Source organism: Gopherus flavomarginatus, chromosome 6, assembly GCF_025201925.1.
Source record: "Gopherus flavomarginatus isolate rGopFla2 chromosome 6, rGopFla2.mat.asm, whole genome shotgun sequence".
NCBI lineage: Eukaryota > Metazoa > Chordata > Testudines > Testudinidae > Gopherus > Gopherus flavomarginatus.
Window position 1 is genome coordinate 95,314,798 of NC_066622.1, and position 21,653 is coordinate 95,336,450.

At 41.6% G+C, this 21,653-nt stretch overlaps 1 protein-coding gene across 1 annotated transcript in view; it reads right to left on the reverse strand.

Moving 5' to 3' along the window:
• DNA2 (DNA replication helicase/nuclease 2) overlaps positions 1 to 21,653 on the reverse strand; it is a 44,769-nt gene that overhangs the window by 13,795 nt on the left and 9,321 nt on the right. Inside the window, exons 3-14 of the mRNA XM_050959786.1 lie at positions 19,646 to 19,829; positions 18,338 to 18,483; positions 15,914 to 16,045; positions 11,857 to 12,076; positions 10,136 to 10,253; positions 9,601 to 9,766; positions 6,726 to 6,920; positions 5,309 to 5,536; positions 3,800 to 3,916; positions 3,593 to 3,702; positions 1,805 to 1,914; positions 836 to 1,060 (exon numbers count right to left, since the gene is read on the reverse strand). Of these exons, the coding sequence (XP_050815743.1) occupies positions 836 to 1,060; positions 1,805 to 1,914; positions 3,593 to 3,702; positions 3,800 to 3,916; positions 5,309 to 5,536; positions 6,726 to 6,920; positions 9,601 to 9,766; positions 10,136 to 10,253; positions 11,857 to 12,076; positions 15,914 to 16,045; positions 18,338 to 18,483; positions 19,646 to 19,829 (1,951 nt within the window). The remainder of the gene's footprint in view (positions 1 to 835; positions 1,061 to 1,804; positions 1,915 to 3,592; positions 3,703 to 3,799; positions 3,917 to 5,308; positions 5,537 to 6,725; positions 6,921 to 9,600; positions 9,767 to 10,135; positions 10,254 to 11,856; positions 12,077 to 15,913; positions 16,046 to 18,337; positions 18,484 to 19,645; positions 19,830 to 21,653) is intronic.

Consider the following 21,653-nt stretch of genomic DNA (forward strand, 5'->3'; position numbering starts at 1 on the left):
ATACCTGCTTATTCCACGGAGGTCAAGAAAAGCGCTGGTAAGCGTCTATACTTGATTACCAGCGTTGGATCACCAGCGCTGGATCCTCTACACCCGAGACAAAACGGGAGTACGGCCAGCGCTGCAAACAGGGAGTTGCAGCGCTGGTGGTGCCCTGCAGATGTGTACACCTCCTAAGTTGCAGCGCTGTAACTCCCTCACCAGCGCTGCAACTTTCTGATGTAGACAAGCCCATATATGGTGATGGCAGTGCAATCTTCCTCACCCCAACTGCACCCTGACTGAAGTGATCAAAGGTAAAAACTCAAGTCACTTCCTACACCAATTCAGTCCTCTGCTTCGCTGCGAAGCCTACCAACAAGACAACTAACAGAGTTTTTTGTGATATAGACCCTTCCTGTAAGTTCTCTGGGGGCAATGGATGGTCTTAGTGGTGAGTGAGTGAGTGTGTATGTGTGTATTTATTTTATTAGTTTAGCACAATGAGGCCTCAGTCAAAGATCTTCAGACACTACTATTATACAAATAGAAGAAATGAACTAACCAGTTCATTTTCATTTCACACAAGCAAAAGAAATGTCAAAAAACCACACCATACCCCACACAACCCACCCACAAACCACAACCCACACACTCGACTCAGATGGTAACCTGATTCACAATAGACAATGGCCAAACTTGAATTGATGACAGAAATTGAAGATTTTTTTTCTGATCACTGAGGCACCCAGACCCTTCTGCGATAAGTTTTGTCTCTGTACAGCATTTGTAATAGATACACTAATTTATACTGTCCTAAATATGCTGCAGGACTACTGAATATTATTTTTCTTACTTGATTGTTATAGAGTTCCTCCAAATGAGTTATAGATTTAATTGACTTAGATCTGCAAATTTCTTCCTCTGTAAACTTCCGTATGTCTGGATGAACCTTCTGAGCTCGCCCCAAGCGCAAAAATCCTACTTTGAACCTGGCTAACTTCAGCAGGATATTGTCAACAGCAGTGTGTGTAAAACTTGTCAGCAGAACACTGAAGCCACAGGCATAAAGAATTCTTACCTAAAATAAGAGGAGTAGCAAGGAGAGAAAAAAAGAAAAACCCCGATATTAGTTTGAATATAGGAATCAGTAATTCATTTCTTAAAAGGATAATTAGTCTACATTTTTCTAAATTGATGTTGGACCTAGGAAGCCAAAAAGTCACATGAGGGGAAAAGAGTCCCAAGCAGGCTCTTGCCTACACTTGGATTTTACCCACCAATGTAAACCCTCTGTCCCTAACCAGTGGAGCACAATTTGTATGGGGCAAGCTTCACCAGTGTAAATCAGGCCAACATCAGGAGTTTGCACTAGTGCAGCTATACCAGCACTTAACATCCCAGTGCAGACAAACCTTAAGTTCTCAGACCATATCTACTGCTAATGAAGTGCTTGTTTCCAAACCTCAGATCTCCTTCAAAATTTGAAGATTTTATTGTAGTCTGGTGCCAAAGGATTGTAACAGCATTAAAACATTGTAAATCGATCAATATGTCATCACCCACCTCCAGGATGGGACTGGTGGATGGGATTAAAACACACACCACTTGACACCAAAGGATACATTTTGTCATTCTACTAGGGCTAATGTTCTTTATAGTAAAGCTGGCTCCATATTTGTTTCAGTGTAAATGACACAGACAGCAGTCCTGTATAAATCTCAATTGTGAAGAGGATGCTTCACATACAGCTTATTTGATGCTTGCCCTCCAAGCTTTTAAATTAACAATTTACTTCTAACATTAGGTCACATTATGGTCTTACTAGAGCACATATTGTAGTAGTTTTTCCTGTTCCAGGCATACCCACGATGAGCGTGTAATCTTTTGAAAGTAGCACTTGTTTCATTGCCTGTTTCTGAGGCTTATTCAGACCTTTAATTAGAAAAAGAAAAAAGTTAAATATTTGTAGTTAGTCCTATATGCAACCTCAACTGCTAGTTCTCCCCACTAAAAACCCCTTATCATAACAAAAAGACGACTTGTTTACTGGTGCATAATTTTTGATAACATTACAAATGGTATCTAAAGAGTTTATTTAAAAATACTGAAAAGCAGATATTCATTGTCTGTCCTGGCTCCAGAAGTAGTAAATTAATCTTAATAGCTTATGATTTGTTCCTCCCTTTCTTCCTCTACACAGGATCTCAAATATGGGTTTCCATTTTGTTGAACAAGAGTAACATTTATGCAATACTTCAAGAGGAGACAAAAAAATGCAGGAAGAGCATCTTACTATTTAAGAGAAACATCAGAACGAGTTCACTTTCCCAGGAGAGAACAGATGCAAGCTACCCAGCCTAGGTTAAGCCCAGATAAAACTCAGGCTTTGTCTACACTGGAATTTCATCAGCAAAACGTTTGTTGTTCAGGGGTGTTTAAAAAAACCAACAGAAAACAAACCCCCAAATGACAAAAGTTTTACCAAAGAAAAGCGCTGGTGTGAACAGCGCTTTGTCAGCAGGAGTGCTCTCCTGCTGACAAAGCCGCTGCCACACGTGGCAGATTCACCTTTATCATCTTTTTTTTTGGTCAGCAAGAGGGTTTCTCCTTCTGACTAATGGCTATACTGCGCACCTTTTAGAAGCACAATCGTGTCGCTAAAAGCAAGGTAGTGTAGACAAAACCTCAGTTGAAACAGACAAGCAGGAAGAAAGGTTTAAACTAATCAGTAGGTGTTGCAAGTGCACTTTCTACTAGCAGTCATTATCTTTAACCTTTAACAGTGTAATTTGCAGTCTTAGAGTCATTCTTTACCCATTACTACTTCTGAATTCTCAAGTACACACAGCTCTTCTTCCTTCTGTTCCCTCTACCCCTTTTGCTGCCAGCCAGGAGGCTGAGCCCATTCCTCTCTGATGCAGACCTTAACACAATAATCAATTTTTTATCTTCTAGACTAGTTTACTACAAGTTACTGTATCTAGGGCTACCCCTGAAAAACACCTGGACACTACAGATAAAGGGGGCGATGGGGGGGGGGGGAAGGAGGAGAGAAGAGAAACTGCTACAAGTACATAACACTACCTCACTGTTTCATAGTGGCTACATATTTGCTTCCAGTGTTGGTTATGATCTAGAAAGCCTCAGGTGATTTGGGGTCAAGTTATCTGACAGATTCTTTCTCTCTCTGCACGCCCTACCCCTCATAGAAGTTCAAATATACAGGGTCACTTTTGCTGTTTGTTCTCACAGTTACACTCTCTGGGCTAGAAAAAAGGGTGTTTTTAGTGAAAGGTAAATCTCTCTTGAACCTGCTCCCTCCAGTAGTCTGCAAGAGGAAGAAATTAAAGAGCTTAAATGCACAAGACATGCACACCTTTTCACTGGTTTAAGACTAATTAAATAGTAGAAATAAGGGCAAGTTGGAGTTGCTCAGATCTGAATCTTAAAGGAGAAAGGCTCACACTTTATTGATGTAAGGTGCCAGGTGCTTTGCAATTGATGTATGTATTTCTAAACAGATTAATTGTATCAGTCAATGCACATGGGAAGTCCTACAAAAAATAAAGAAACATTTAAGCTGCTACTATGAGTTAAATATAATGTGTACCCTTTAAAATGTTTGCAACAGTTTCCTTTGCTTCAGGAGGAAGAACAGAGCTCAAGCGCTGGATGAACTGTGGTTTGTGGAAGTCAATTATTAAGTTACGAAGCTTTTCACTAGGGAGAAAAAAGAAGGAATTAGACAAAATTACTATCAGAGAGAACATTTATACAATTACTAAACGATATTTGAAAACAATTCAATTCTACAAACCTGGCAGAAGAATTCTCCATCAGTTTAGAAAGATTTCTTAGGGGGGCATCAATACCAGAAATTCCTTCTTCATGATCTAGCCTAAATATAGTGTCCTTAGGGAGTTTAGATAAGTTCCTGAAAGACATAATAGGAATAATAAGCAGGAATATAATTGCCTTTGCTTCCACATCTGCTTATTGCTCATACACCTCCTACGGCATTGTCGTCAGTGATGTTGCCTGACGTATGCAGGCAGCCTGAAACAATAGCTCCGAGAAGGAATAAACTACCCTTATTCATGTCAGCAAGGTGAGAACTCTGAAGCCTGATAATTTAAATCAGCAGTGGTACCCATTTCACTAGTGATGAAAGCATTCAAGCAGGGATGCTGAAACTAGGAGTACTGAAGGTGTGGCAGCACCTTCTGGCTTGAAGTGGTTTCCATCATATATAGGGTTTATAGTTTCGTTAAATGGCTTTCAGCACCCCCCACTATAAAAGTCTTTCCAACACCACTACATTAAAAAAAGAAAAGGGATAATATAATATAAAGCTCCACAGAGTCTATGAACAGCATCTCATTTTGTTGTCACAAATAGATGGAGCTTGGAAACATGCCATAATATTTTGCTTACTAGCCAATAGCCTAGGTAATTGGTGGACAACTCCCCCCCGGGGACAAACACACACAGGTTTCAGGCCTAGCCCAAGTTTTCCTATTTGAATTCACTGCAGGGCTTTTGTTTTTGTTTTTTATGATGGTGGGCATTAAAAAAAAAAAAGTGCTTAATTTTAGATTGGTAAAAAAGCACTCTGTGACAAAGTTCCTCCTCTACCTTGGCAGATTTGCTTGCCTCACAGATTCACCCTGTGGGTCAGGAAATAGCCCAGAGACTTTCCCCTCTGGTAGAAGCCACAGTCCAGGTCAATTCCTTCTGTGTTTGATCAGGAGTTGGGAGGTTTGAGGGGAACCCCGGGCCCACCCTCTACTCCAGGTTCCAGCCCAGGGCCCTGTGGACTGCAGCTGTCTAGAGTGCCTCCTGATACAGTTGTGCAACAGCTACAACTCCCTGGGCTACTTCTCCATGGCCTCCTCCCAACACCTTCTCTGTCCTTACCACTGGACCTTCCTCCTAATGTCTGATACTGCTGGAGGACTGAGAAGTACAAGCGTTATGCCTACTCACTATCAGCTTCTTGCACGCCTCTTTCTCCCAGTTCCTCGCACACACTTCCTCTCCCCTGGCTCCCTTTGGCCTGACTGGAGTGATCCCTTTTATAGCATCAAAGGAGCCTTAATTAGAGTCAGGTGCTTAACAGCCTCACCTGACTCTTAGCAGGTTAATTGGAGTCAGGTGTTCTCATTAGCCTGGAGCAGCCCCTGCTCTGGTCACTCAGGGAACAGAAAACTGCTTATCCAGTGGCCAGTATATCTCCCTTCTACTACTCTGCTGTTCCCAACTGGCCTGGGTCTATCACAACTCACATACCTCCTTTCAAACAGCCATATTTTTCTGTTTGTGTTACCTGTCCAATAAACAGGAAATTTTTGTCACATTGACCTCTTTAACATAGCCAGCAGATAAGCCAAGTAATGTCTTCTCTCCACTCACAACAACTCTGTCTCCTACCAACAGGTTTGTTCCAGGCATGGTACCATTTTTACGCTGGAAATAATGTAGATATTGTCCTTCAGAAGCTTCCTCCACATGTTCAACTCTGATCATATTTCCAATGCAGTCTCCGGCCTTTTCTCTACAAACACATTAAAAATAAAAGTGTAAGCTGCCTTGAGTAATTTTCTAGAAGTAGCTTTTTATCAGTTTAAGATTTAATAGTAATTCATTTCATGTCCTACAACAGTTTTGTTTGACCATATTGGCTGTCTTTTTCTGCCAAAGATAAATGTACTAGCTATGTTCCAAAGCCTTGATCAATTCAAGACTGGATATTTTTCTAAAATATATATTCTAGCTCAACCATAAATTATGGGATTAAAGCAGGAATTAATTGGTGAAATTCTATGGTGTGTGTTATGCAGGTCAGTCTAGATCATAATGGTCTCTTCCACCCTTAAAAAAAACAAAAAAAAAAAACCCACTACATTTCTATCCTACCCTCTCAGATGTTGCTTCCCAACAGGGAAAGCGATAAAGCTGGAAGAAAGTATATGTAGGCTTCAAAACAAAAAGTACACGGCTTGTTTTGTGAAACTCCCAGATAAGTGGTCTACAGACTCTCAACACAGTGGAGATTACTCAAGATAAGTCAAAGCATTAAATTCTGAAACAAAGGTTGTATTGCACTATAATGTAAGTTTGATTTTTAGAGCTTCAGTAGTAAAATGTAAATATTACTGCCCATGCTTCACTGAAACAGTCTCTTACTGCATTTCTCCAATAAAGTTATGCATGGCTACTGGTGAGATTATAACAGGAAATGATGCATTACCATGAACCCTCAGTCCACTTTCAGTCACCTATGGAGCAGCCTGCACTAGCAATACGACACAGAGCAGAATACAGCCTGTCAAGAGCCTTGATTCAGGGAGACAACACAAGGAGCTGGGGTGGCAGACAATATCCAGCTGCACACATCAGGGAGGTGAGGCTAATAAAAGTATTACCTTCATTCTTATAAAATAAGATTGCAAAGCACAATTTATCATCTTCTTCCTGGGTCTTTTGTGGTTCCCCTCCTCCCCCCCAAGAAGCACCTAACAACCGGTTGCCGATACTATACCACCAGATCTACTAGCCCAATGCTTTTGATAGACCCCCCACTCCACAGATGAACTAGCACTTCCTGCTATCACAGGTATCTGTATATCAGAGTATTTACCCAAGGATTGAAAGAATGATCTTGTCTCTGGCAGGAGACACGAGTTGCAAGAAACCAAGCAGGTAAGAGCTGTCCATAGACAATGCCCTCACTCCCAACTTACCTTTCTGAAGCAGGCATCAGCCATATATTTTTACGTCCCTTTTTGCCCTCTCCGCACTGTGACTCCAAGCTTAACATCAGATACCACAGACTGAAATACTGTAAGTGAGAAAGTTTCAGATGCTGGGTCTCTTTTTCAATAATGGGTACCAAAGCAGGAGGAATAAGGACATAATCCATCTGTTGCTCTACAGCTCTAAAAATTGACAGAAGCATCAAGTTAAGATGACTCTTCCTTTTTTTTTTCCCCCTTTTAAGACTACATATGCTTAATAAATTCAATGGCATTTATACCATAAGGTAAAATACAAAAGCTAAATGAAAATATCTATTTGAACAAATCAAACTTAGGGGAAGGGCATCCTATTCCAAGTCTTCACATGTGGGCATGAAATTCCAAATACAGAACCTGTTCCTACATCCCTTATTTACAGTAGTACTTTCATATTAGTGACTAGATGTCCCCGGTAATAATTTGGAGAGTCCACAAATGAAAAGTTCACTTTTTTTTATTTTCAATAATTCAAGCACAATATTTTCTGTCTTCTACATAAAAAATGCTATTTCTATTCACAAAACAAACCTATTCACCTACCGACCGCTATGCCTACCCTTCATGCCTCCAGCTTCCATCCCGGACACATCACACGATCCATTGTCTACAGCCAAGCACTGAGGTACAACCGCATCGGCTCTAACCCCTCAGACAGAGACCAACACCTACAAAATCTCCACCAAGCATTCTCAAAACTACAATACCCGCACGAGGAAATAAGGAAACAGATCAACAGAGCCAGACGTGTACCCAGAAGCCTCCTACTGCAAGACAAACCCAAGAAAGAAACCAACAGGACTCCACTGGCCATCACATACAGCCCCAAGCTAAAACCCCTCCAACACATCATCAAGGATCTACAATCCATCCTGGACAATGATCCCACACTTTCACAGGCCTTGGGTGGCAGGCCAGTCCTTGCTCACAGACAACGTGCCAACCTGAAACATATTCTCACCAGTAACTGCACACCGCATCATAATAACTCTAGCTCAGGAACCAATCCATGCAACAAACCTCGATGCCAACTCTGCCCACATATCTACACCAGCGACACCATCACAGGACCTAACCAGATCAGCCACACCATCACCGGTTCATTCACCTGCACATCTACCAATGTAATATATGCCATCATGTGCCAGCAATGCCCCTCTGCTATGTACATCGGCCAAACTGGACAGTCTCTACGGAAAAGGATAAATGGACACAAATCAGACATTAGGAATGGCAATATACAAAAACCTGTAGGACAGCACTTCAACCTCCCTGGCCACACTATAGCAGACCTTAAGGTGGCCATCCTGCAGCAAAAAAACTTCAGGACCAGACTTCAAAGAGAAACTGCTAAGCTTCAGTTCATCTGCAAATTTGACACCATCAGCTCAGGATTGAACAAAGACTGTGAATGGCTTGCCAACTACAGAACCAGTTTCTCCTCTCTTGGTTTTCACACCTCAACTACTAGAACAGGGCCTCATCCTCCCTGATTGAACTGACCTCGTTATCTCTAGCTTGCTTGCTAGCATATATATACCTGCCCCTGGATATTTCCACCACATGCATCTGAAGAAGTGGGTATTCACCCACGAAAGCTCATGCTCCAAAACGTCTGTTAGTCTATAAGGTGCCACAGGATTCTTTGCTGCTTTTACAGATCCAGACTAACACGGCTACCCCTCTGATACTTGAAAACAAACCACGTGTGTAAAGAATCTGAAGGCTACATTTATTAATATAGCATCATTTCGTCTTATGAACATGGAATCCCCTTATCTGATTTAATGTACATACTTACATAACATACATAATGGGCTTGCCCCCCAACTGTTTCAAATGCAATACCTGTAGATTTTTTGGTATAGCATCGTGTGAAAACAACACTTCTGAAAAGAAACAATTATAACCTAACTAAAAATGTCAGGCAGCTTTAAGATGGTCTTTATAAGATGACACTATGAGACTGAATTTAAACAGGAAAATATCACAGGAATATAGGTGATTTAAATTTAAAAACGTATTGTGTAGAGGCATGTGGGGCCAGATCTCCTGACTATATCATTTTAGGTATACAATTTTGGCCACTATATTTAGGGGTACTCTCTCATACCCAATGCTTATAAATGATGTAAATCTGAAATTTAACATACAAATGAATCACTGTATTATAATTAATAAAAGTTAATTTATTGAAACCTATTTAATATATTTGAGACTGCCTTTAATTGTATTCTTTTATCATGATAAAATATAAAGTTCACAACCGTTGGACAGGCAAAAAACAAAATAAAAGTTTGTTATTAAAAATTCAATTTTTGAAACTAAGTGCAGAAAAATTTCAGAAGTTGTGATGCATTAAAACAGTCATTAAGAGTTTGTCTGTGTGGGAATTTCTTTTAGTATAGCTCTAGCAGAATAATTATATCAGCATAGTTATGCCAGCATAACTCCCCATGTGGATGCCATTCTGGTGTAATTATTCTTCTTATAGCTATGACAGTCAATTCACTGTGTAGACAAGCCTTAAGATAAATCACAAATTTAGGCCCCAACCCTGCAAAGGCTTCTGTATATGACTTCAGTGGGATTACTCACAGAGTATAAAGATAAACAGTTGGGAACGCCTCTGTAGGAACAGGTTCTTAAATTGTCAAGGTTGGGGAGGAATCAATGGAGCAATACTTATCTTTGGAGAAAGTCATTATACCAAGGGCAAGTGTTAATCAATGCTGTGAAATCACCAAGGACAATCCAAAACTTTTTTTTTTAAACTAATTAATACTGAAGTGTTTACTATCCAAAGTCCAAAAGCTTCTTTTACCTGCTATAAAGAAAGCAGTTGTGCATTTGTGAGCAATATTTACAAGCCTGACTGTCATCAGTTACAGGAGGCAAAGAGGCAAGTTGTGTTTGCTTATTTCCCAGGGTAGATTTACACATACTGTGGAATAAGTAAAACGCCAGTTGGTTTCTTAGCTTTAGTAATTCTGTAAAATAAAAAAAAAAATTAAAAAATAGTGATCTAGTCTTTCAGGATTAGAAACAAGAAAAAAGTGAGTGAGTATTTATGAATTGGTTTGAAGCCCCAAACAATGGGCACGTACATAGCAAAGACAGTATTCATCATAAAGATATTTTTGGTGTAATGTATATTTTTTTAATATCCAAAGTTATTCCAGGAAAATTAAGCATTCTTGTCAAAACAAATAACTTATGTCAACACTGTTTACTAGTTCCTGGAAGTGGTACATCAACCCGTATAAATATTTTCAAGAGTGAACAATGTAGTAACCGTTAATGTTGAAAAAACCTCTTAGAAATTAAAATAGTTAAGCACTGTTTTGGGGAAAAACCACCTCTCCTATCCATACGATTGCCAGACACAGGATACATATTGCCAGTTTTAAGGTAAAGAAGAAATCCAGCTTCAGGATCCACTCTTCGTTCTTGGTTCAACAAGGTGTACAGAACAACCTGAAGACATTTAAAAAATATATTAAAGTGTATTTTGATATTTACATAATATGCATGTCATGTGAATACATTAAGGTTGTACAGTTAAGCAGCCTTATCATTGCCAATAAGATTACAAAGAATAAATACTTATCATCTAATTGATGTTTTTCATTAAATATATCTTCCATAATAAAAATCTCTAAAAAAGTTGAAATTTGAGAACTGTTTATTTAGTTGGTGATGCCGGAAGTAAATACCCATACTCTGCCACCTCTGTAACATTATACCTCCCCTTCTCTGGATCCTGAAGAGGCCTCTCTGAGGTACAGTAACTCCTCACTTAACATTGTAGTTATGTTCCTGAAAAAATGCAACTTTAAGTGAAACGATGTTAAGCGAATCCAATTTCCCCATAAGAATGAATGCAAATGGGGGGGCTAGGTTCCAGGCAAAAAATGTTTTGCCATACAGTACAGTACTATAGTTGGGAGCTCCCCCCGTCTTACCCCACACAGGCACAGCCCACTGGCACTGGAGACAATGAGGCAGGCAAGGAGGAGGAAGGTGCTGTAGGCTAGGAGAAGCATGTTGCACAGTAGCAGCGGCAGTTTCCCCTACTCTGCAAGCACCAAGGGCCTGGGGCTCAACTCTCAGCCCGCCTACGCCACCCCTTCCCTCAAGCCCCCATCCTTAACCTGCCTCTTATACCCCCACCTTCCCCTTTTACTCCACATGCAGTATCCTCGGTCCTCCCCCATCCCTTCTGCCCACGGCAATCAGCAGGCTTGCGGCATTCAGGAGGGAGGGGGGAGGAGCAAGGACTCAGTGCGCAGGCTCCCCCCCTCTCCCTTGCCTCCTGCCCGCAGCAATCAGCAGGCAGGAGAGGGAGGTGGGAGCCTGTGTGCCAAGTCCTCGCTCCTCCCTGCTTCCCTCTTGAATGCCACAAGCCAGCTGATTGCAACAGGCAGGAGGTGGGGAGAGGAGGCGGGAAAGGCGCTGATCCGCGGCGTCTGCTGGTGGGCAGGAGACGCTGTGGGGGGGGAGGCGTAGGGGAGCTGCCAGCTGTGGACAAAGCAGGCAGCCAAATAATGTTATAGCGAACCATTGCACAACTGTAAATGGAGCATGTTCTGTAACTGAGCAGGGACGTAAGATCAAAAACAATGTTAAGCAAAGGGACATTAAGTGGGGATTTACTGTATCAGCTATGGAGGAATGAATAGTTACCCATCCAGCCCTGCAGGAATCTCCTGAAAGAACAAAATTTCAAGCTATATTTTCTCTTCTGCAAGCCTCCCACAAAGGCTCTGGGGGTTAAAGATACAGGGTCTCCACACAATGATCCTGGTTTCCTCCCGTGAGGCCAATAAAGAAGACTCAGCAAAAGGCTCCTCATTGAGATTACCTCCTCACTCCCTTATGGAAATCTGGACCTCTGCTTGAAGTCTGATAACTTGAGAAATGTGGAAGTCTTTACATTCATAAATATAGGTTTGAGATGATCATAAACCATCCATAATACCTAATTATATTACATATAAACTGGTTCAGCCATCTGTTATTAGACGAAGTGCAAACAAGTATATTACAATTGTGTATGCTGAATATTTAACATTTCTACCTGACTTCTGTGTTCTATGGAGTTAGATTCCTTGCCAGTTTTAAGCTCCAATGGCATTATCTTATATTGCGTCCCAGACTTGCGGTGTATTTTCACACCAACTGTAACATCAATCTTGCCCTTTAACCCAAACCTGGGAGACCAGATATTCTCTTCAATATCCAGGAACTCTGTAACTTCAATATTACAAGATAAATCTTCTATTTTTCCTTCACTTGGTCTAGGAGGAAAACAAAACAAGTTTAAAAAACAAGTAACTGTCGTCATCATCTGAAGAGTTACAAGACTACTTTAGAAACAGATATAAGCTGCTGTATTTCTCTAAACAGACACCCATGAGAGTTCCAAAAATTTAAATCTTCACAGGGAACTTCTATTAGTGTGCACGCATGGCAATGGCAAAAATATTTACATGTGTAGTATTAGCCATTAATTTAAGATGGTTAGAGTGTTAATAGACTCATAGACTTTAGGGTCAGAAGGGACCAATGTGATCATCTAGTCTGACCCCTGGCACAAAGCAGGCCACAGAACCCTTCCCCGTCCACTTCTATAACAAACCCCTAACCTATGTCCGAGTTACTGAAGTCTTCAAATTGTGCTTTGAAGACCTCAAGCTGCAGAGAATCCACCAGCAAGTGACCCATGCCCCATGCTGCAGAGGAAGGCGAAAAACCTCCAGGGCCTCTGCCCATCTGCCCTGGAGGAAAATTCCTTCCCGACCCCAAATATGGCGATCAGCTAAACCCTGAGCATGTGGCCAAGACTCACCAGCCAGCACTCAGGAAAGAATTCTCTGCAGTAACTCAGATCCCATCCCATCCAACATCCATCACCAACCACTGGGCATACTTATCTGGCAATAATCAAAGATCAATTGCCAAAATTAAGCTATCCCATCATACCATCCCTTCCATAAACTTATCAAGCTTAGTCTTAAAGCCAGATATGTCTTTTGCCCCCACTACTCCCCTTGGAAGGCTGTTCCAGAACTTCACTCCTCTAATGGTTAGAAACCTTCGTCTAATTTCAATTCTAAACTTCCTAGTGTCCAGTTTATACCCATTTGTTCTTGTGTCTACATTGGTACTAAGCTTAAATAATTCCTCTCCCTCCCTAATATTAATCCCTCTGATATATTTATAAAGAGCAAGCATATCCCCCCTCAGCCTTCTTTTGGCTAGACTAAACAAGCCAAGCTCTTTGAGTCTCCTTTCATATGTCAGGTTTTCCATTCCTCGGATCATCCTAGTAGCCCGTCTCTGAACCTGTTCCAGTTTGAATTCATCCTTCTTAAACATGAGAGACCAGAACTGCACACAGTATTCCAGGTGAGGTCTCATCAGTGCCTTATATAACGGTACTAACACCTCCTTATCTTTGCTGGAAATACCTCGCCTGATGCATCCTAAAACCACATTAGCTTTTTTAATGGCCATATCACATTGGCGGCTCATAGTCATCTTGTGATCAACCAATACTCCAAGGTCCTTCTCCTCCTCTGTTGCTTCCAACTGATGCGTCCCCAATGTATATCTAAAATTCTTATTATTAATCCCTAAGTGCATGACCTTGCACTTTTCGCTATTAAATTTCATCCTATTACTATTACTCCAGTTTACAAGGTCATCCAGATCTTCCTGTATGATATCCCGGTCCTTCTCTGCGTTAGCAATACCCCCAGCTTTGTGTCATCTGCAAACTTTATTAGCACATTCCCGCTTTTTGTGCCAAGGTCAGTAATAAAAAGGTTAAATAAGATTGGTCCCAAAACCGATCCTTGAGGAACTCCACTAGTAACCTCCTTCCAGCCTGACAGTTCACCCTACAGTATGACCCATTGTAGTCTCCCCTTTAACCAGTTCCTTATCCACCTTTCAATTTTCATATTGATCCCCATCTTTTCCAATTTAACTAATAAGTCCCCATGTGGAACCGTGTCAAATGCCTTACTGAAATAGAGGTAAATTAGGTCTACTGCATTTCCTTTGTCTAAATAATCTGTCACCTTCTCAAAGAAGGAGATCAGGTCGGTTTGGCACAATCTACCTTTAGTAAAACCATGTTGTAATTTGTCCCAATTACCACTGACCTCAATGTCCTTAACTACTTTCTCCTTCAAAATTTTTTCCAAGACCTTACATACTACACATGACAAACTAACAGGCCTATAGTTACTCGGATCACTTTTTTTCCCCTTTCTTAAAGATAGGAACTATGTTAGCAATTCTCCAGTCGTACGGTACAACCCCTGAGTTTATCGATTCATTAAAAATTCTTGCTAATGGGCTTGCAATTTCATGCGCCAGTTCCTTTAATATTCTCGGATGAAGATTGTCTGGGCCCTCCAATTTTGTCCCATTAAGCTGTTCAAGTTTGGCTTCTACCTCAGATGTGGTAATATCCACCTCCATATCCTCATTCCTGTTTGTCATCCTTCCATTATCCCTGAGCTCCTCATTAGCCTTATTAAAGACAGAGGCAAAGTACTTATTTAGATATTGGGCCATGCCTAGGTTATCCTTAACCTCCTTTCCATCCTCAGTGTTTAGCGGTCCCACTTCTTTCTTTGTTTTCTTATTTGTATGGCTATAGAACCTTTTACTATTGGTTTTAATTCCCTTTGCAAGGTCCAACTCTACTTGGCTTTTAGCCTCTCTCACTTTATCCCTACATGTTCTGACCTCACCAAGGTAGCTTTCCTTGCTAATCCCACCCTTCTTCCACTCCTTGTAGGCTTTCTGCTTTTTCTTAATCACCTCTCTGAGATGCTTGCTCATCCAGCTTGGTCTACAACTCCTGCCTACGGTTTTTTTCCCCTTTCTTGGGATGCAGGCTTCCGATAGTTTCTGCAGCTGCGACTTAAAGTAATTCCAGGCCTCTTCCGCATTTAGATCCACAAGTTCTTCAGTCCAGTCCACTTCCCTAACTAATTTCCTTAATTCTTTAAAGTTAGCCCTTGAGAAGTCAAAAACCGTAGTCCCAGATCTATTTTTGTTTATCCTTCCATCTAGTTTGAACTGAATTAGCTCATGATCACTCGAACCAAGGTTGTCCCCTACAACCATTTCTTCTATGAGGTCCTCACTACTCACCAAAACCAAATCTAAAATGGCATCCCCTCTTGTTGGTTCTTCAACTACTTGGTGAAGAAATCCATCTGCTATCACATCCGGAAAAATCTGAGCCCTATCCTTGAGGTCCACTCAATCCTTGAGGTCCACTCAAGCAAAGCTTCTATATGTGGATCAGGCCTCAATTCAAAAGGCTACCTTAAATTGTACACTGATGTGGTAATTTCTCAGTCTGAAGAAGTTATGTTTTTAAAAATGTAATTCAAATGTTTCAGATGTGCAAAAATATTTAAAGTGTCATGAATTCCTTCTGAAGAACATGATTTATTTGATCTTCAAAATATTTACCCTTTTTATAAGTTACCTTGAAGTTAACACTATTTAAAAAGCACTTTTATAGTTAAATTGGCACTGTTGAGGAATAAAAAGGAAATAGATCACCAGGTGACTGACCATTACATCCCTGGGAGCAGGCAGCCAAATGGCAGGGAAGCATATGCAAGAAGAAAACTTTGCAATGATCAAGTATGATTTTCAGTCTTAACTACATATTTTTATAGCTTAGTCAGTTGACCAAATAACCTAGTTCTTCCAATTCTAAAATTTCTACTCTGTGAATTGGCCAACACTGAGTACTGTGACTAGAATCTTTAAGAACAAAAGATGTTATTTCTACAAGAGCCATTCTCCATCACCATGGAAACCTGTAATAGCTGTAATATTGTTTCCCAATCAATGCAACTGCAGCTAAACAAGTAGCTCACTGTGGACCAAGTCATTCGTTGCATAACAAGACCAACTTTCTAGACAGCGAGGCCATGAGTCAGCTCCACATCAATAAACGCAGACAAGAATAAAGGTTTTTGCTTTAAAATTAAGATGAACCAAACAAATTAACGAGACGAAGTTAAGTAATTTCACTAGTGATATATTTGCTAGGTAACAATAAAACAGGTTTTTATGTGCAAGTAATGTTTTCTTACAGTTTTAGCTGCATTTTGTTGTGGTTAGCTTGACTAGGTTTGTGCATGAAGTCTTCTGCCCATTTAGATATTGATGGAAGATATTCTTCTATTTCTTGCATGATTTCTTCTTGTTTCAGATTTAAGTAGTACCTGTAGAAGTGAACCCATATACATTAAGTACCACGTAGAAAATAAGCAATGATATAGGGTGAAGGAGAATAGATTCAAAACTGAACATAGAATCTAGTTTATTTAGGCCTCCATCGTGCAAAGACTTACACAAGTGTTTAACTTTCTGCACTGTACAGGATTGCTCATATGTGAAGTTAAGAGTGTGCAGTAATGGAGCATCTGAGACAATTAGTTATAAACCGCTATAAAGAAAAATGACTTAATCTCTGCGGAAAGATTTACACACAAATATTTGTGCACTCTGAAGTAGTTTACTAAACATTAGCCTCAATTAAAAAACAAAAGGAAAAGCTTCAAAGGGGACTATGAACATTTATGTGAACAGAGGCACAGGATACTCTACTATAATGTTAGGCAGCACCAACTAAGGATTAGATTAGTGGTATTCTGTATGATCAGGTCTAGATTTCAAATCTGACATCCATTATCCTTAAATTTACTTATGCATTAGAATTACTTAAATTGAATTACATGTCTCAATTTTAATTCAAGCTCAGAGTGATGACAGGAGAGGCATTTTAGTTTATTTTAAAGCAATGAAAGTTAGACACTAACACAACTGAAGGAAAATACTCCAAAAATTAAACAAGAAACCTGCCACAATAGCTACCAACAGAGCAAGTAGAAGAGCAAGAAATACCTTTAGATAAAATAAATATTGCTGCTATGGGTAACTCACATGGGAGAATAAGACCCCAATCTGAGAATTGGGACAAATATATTTCTTATCAGTTCAGTATTTTAACTTCTCACTGTCCATGGACAAGCGAGCACTGAATTTTTTCCTGCAGCCTGTGATTTAGAAAGTACTTTCTGCACAAACTTAAGTTCATAATTAAGACTACGCTTTAGTCACAGGTATTTTTAGTAAAAGTCATGGACATGTCAGGGGCAGTAAATAAAAATTCACAGGCTCATAACCTGTCCATAACTCTTACTAAAAATACCCTTGATTAAAACTTGGTGGGGGGGGAGGGAGAGAGTTTAGTAGGCGCTGCACATACTGGGGAGCGGGGCGCAGGTGCTCGGGAGGAAGTTGTGGCCTGTGGGGGGGCATGCTGCAGGTGCTTGAGAAGGGGGCCACAGCCTGGGGAAGCACCATCGGTGCTGGGGAGGGGAGTGCGGAGTCGTGGCCCTAGGGAATGGGTGCTGGGGGGGCTGGTGGGACTGGGGAAGGCTCCTTACTCAGCTCCAGGGAAGCAGTGGCCCCAGGTCCCTAGAGCTACCTCCGCTCCGCCCCAAGCCCCAGTTCTACAGCTCCCATTGGCTGGGAACTGTGGCCAGTGGGAGCTGTGGGCGCAGTACTTGGCTGCAGGCAGAGGTAGCATCTGGAGCTAGGGGAGCTGAGGGAAGAGGGGGAGCCCCTCCGGCCCCCAGATAAGCAGCAGCCCCAACCCCAAGCCCCCACACACCCGAACTCCTGCTGCTGGGGGACGGGGGAGGGAGGGGGCAGAGACTGCCCCAGCAGCAGCCAGTGCGACTGACCTGGGGACTGCCCAAGCTGCTCAGGCGCCTCCTGGGCCAGCCACACGAGGCTGCTGCAGAAGTCACGGAATCCATGACTTCTGTGACAAAGATGAAGCCTTATTCATAATTGATGGACTTTGTAGCAAAAGTTAATCATAGTCTTGAGATTAGCATCACAAATCTGATGGCCTTCAGATCAAAACGTATCTAATACTTTCACTTTTGGCCACAAATACAAAATTGGAGTTTGGGAATTGAAGAGAGATTTCTCTAACTGTTAGTGTGTTTAGCTAGAATTTAAGATGAGTAGCATAAAATGGATTAGTAATGTAAAAAATGAGAGGCCTCACTGCTTTGTCAGTTGAGAATTTTCTAGGGATCAGCACAGTATTTTTTAAAATTATGTTTGTCACAATTTGCTAAGGTTTGAAAAACTCGTTAAAATCTAATAGCCCAGGCCAAAAAAATCCACTTGCCCACCCTGCCAAAAGAATAATTTTACTCACCTCTCCCGAGTGGTTTTGAAGGCTTATTTAGTTGCTGAATTCAATTTAAGTAAAATATTTTACTCTCAGACAAGGAAGCGTCTTTATAAAAACCATGAATATCTTCTACAAACAAAGATTATTTTGGTGGAATATCCTTCAATTAGTAATCCTACTTCTGAATATCCTGCACTTTAAAAGAGTTATTGCACCACAGATAACACTTAAACTGGAAGACAGAACTACTATCTTCTTCCATCCTTCAAATCTAGACACAGATATCTGCAATGTCACTTACATTTCTTTTAGATACTTCGGTCCATGGACAGTTCTGAAGGCAAGGTCTTGTAGTTTTTCATGTGCAAAGTTACTTGGTACTCCTTGCTGGAAAGTTTCATGAAGGATTGTACCAATCAGCATCTGCCGTGAACTGGACTCACAACTCTACAAGGAAGAAAAATCACAACCAGCAATACATTTTACTGTAATGTGCATAAAACAGGTCATTAATCCTCATGAATAAGCCCTTTTTTCATTAGGATTGCCTTCTAACATCCCATCTACATTTTCTTTTTTTCCTGAGTGGGTTACAGACTCCACTGAGCATTACATTTTTGTCCATGGGCAAGTTTGCACTTTTAAGTCTCCTTACAATATATTTATATATAAATAGTATAAGGTGTTTTTTCACATGACTTATCAGGAATACATATACATATGGGGGACATAGGCATACATAGCAGTGATTTGAGTACCTATTAGCTTTCAAGAGTTTTAATTAAAAACCACAGATTTAGAAACCCATGAAAGCAGGAGCTTCTCCGAGGAGCTTCAGCCATTGCGAGAGCCCCTGCAGACACACCCCCCGCACACACACACAAAGACACAAACTTACCCCTTCCTGCTGGTTCAATACTTCCTGCAAGTAAGGCATTTTAGGGTCTTCCCCTCTCTTCCCAACAGTCAGCCCCACTCCACACCATGGTCCCCAGGAGAGAGTTGCCACTGCATCCCAGAATGCATGGACCAGTCACCCCTATCCAAACAGCAGAACAGCACCACCCCCAGCCCTTCACCCCTCCCCCACGCAGGCAATAGCAGGTTCATTTCAGCACCCTCAACCCTTGAATGCTGCTACCAGCAGTAGGGACCAGCCTCTCCTCAGTCCACTGGAATGGGTCCATGAACTCTCCCTACCCCTCTGCATTCAAATCAGGCTGCTTCCTCACCCATGCCACCTGGGAGGCAACAAGGAGAGAACAGGAAGATTCTCCCTGCTTTCAGTTCTGCGCCTGGACCCAATCCTGGCTTGCAGAAGCCCAAAGCTGCAATTACAGGTAAAGTCCTGCTCAGCACACAAGGAATTTTCCAGTGAACTTGGCTGAAAAGCTCAACAAAGTCTCTAATAATGTGCAAACTAAGATTTTTCATAGGCTTATAACTTGGCCAAATTTCAGCAGATTTTCACATGGATGGCAAAAGGCACATCCCAGACAAATGCCACTATCTGCCAATGTTCATGTCCCTGCTCCAAAGCATGGACTTTTTTTGATGTGATTTGTCACTAGTTTTAAAATGTTTTATATTTCATGGTTTCACCACTTACCTTGAACTTTTCACTCAGTACTGCTTTTCTCAAACATCGAATACTATTTGATACGGTAGTGCCAGAAAGCAGCAAGTCTGGGTACAGAATTAGATATCCAGAGTCTCTATTTATTATCCAGGTACCAGAATTACAGTCTCCTTCTAAGTGAATGATGTCTCCTGGAACTACTGGAACAGAATACCTATAAAGTAATTACAAATTGAAATAACCATTTGCAAGACAAAGATATATTAGAAATAAAGTTCATATTCCAAAATCAAAGTAAACCATCCAATTTTTCAAGAAGTTAGCCTGGAGAAATCATTGAAAATAAATTAAATAAAAAGCAATTTACACTAGTAAAACAAGTACACCTCTACCCCAATATAACACGAATTCGGATATAACACGGTAAAGCAGCGCTCCAGGGGGGTGGGGCTGCGTGCTCCTGCAGATCAAAACAAGTTTGATATAACGCGGTTTCACCTATAATGCGGTAAGATTTTTTGGCTCCAGAGGACAGCATTATATTGGGGTACAGGTGTATGATTTTTACTGACTGTTACAGAAACAGTATTTTTTAATATTTGTGAGAAAACGTGTTCCCAAAAAAACTGCACAAATTTCCATTTTACAGACAACACCCTGAGGGCACGTCTACACTACGAGATTAGTCCGATTTTATATAAACCAGTTTTGTAAAACAGATTGTATAAAGTCGAGTGCACGCGGCCACACTAAGCACATTAATTCGACGGTGTGCGTCCATGGTCCAAGACTAGCGTCGATTTCCGGAGTGTTGCACTGTGGGTAGCTATTCCGTAGCTATCCCATAGTTCCCGCAGTCTCCTCCGCCCCTTGGAATTCTGGGTTGAGAGCCCAGTGCCTGATGGGGCAAAAATCATTGTCACGGGTGGTTCTGGGTAAATGTCATCACTCATTCCTTCCTCCGGGAAAATAACGGCAGACAATCATTTCGCGCCCTTTTTCCCTGGATTGCCCTGGCAGACGCCATACCATGGCAACCATGGAGCCCGTTCAGCTTTTTTTTTTTTTTTTTTCTTTTTACTGTCACCGTATGTGTACTGGATGCCGCTGACAGAGGCGTTACTGCAGAGCTACACAGCAGCATTCATTTGCTTTTGCATGATAGCAGAGACGGTTATCAGTCATTCTATACCGTCTGCTGCCATTGTAAATTGGCAATAAGATGACCGTTATCTGTCGTTCTGTACTGTCTGCTGCTATCATGGGTGCCCCTGGCTGAGGTCGGCCGGGAGCACAAAGGCAAAAATGGGAATGACTCCCCAAATCAATCCCTCCTTTATGGTTTCTAAAAATAGTCAGTCCTGCCTAGAATATGGGGCAAGTGTACTAGAGAACCAGTGTATCAGAGAGCACAGCTGCTCCGTGTCAGATCCCGCAGAAATGATGAGCTGCATGCCATTCACGGGGGGTGCCCCTGCAACAACCCCACCCGTTGCTTCCCTCCTCCCCCAACCTTCCTGGGCTACCGTGGCAGTTTCCCCCCCATTTGTGTCATGAAGTTATAAAGAATGCAGGAATAAGAAACAGTGACTTGTTAGTGAGATTAAATGAGGGGGAGGCAGCCTCCCACTGCTATGACAGTCCAGGCAGGACATTAAGCGGTGCGGGGCAGAGGAGCCCAGCATCCCGCTGCTATGATAGTCCAGGCAGTACAGAATCTTTTCTTTACACATGAAAGGGAGGGGGCTGATGGAGCTCAGCCCACAGTTGCTATGATGAGGTTGGTTACCAGCCGTTCTGTACCATCTACTGGGAATGACCAGGAATCATTCCTATTTTTACCCAGGTGCCCCCGGCCAGCCTCACCTGAGGCCAGCCAGGAGCACTCACGGGCTGATGGTGACGACGGACAGCAGTCATATTGTACTGTCTGCCACCGGGGAGGGGAGAAGAGCGGATACTGCTCTTCAGTGCTGCAGCATCGCGTCTACCACCAGCATTCAGTAGACATAGGGTGACAGTGAAAAAAGTCAAGAAA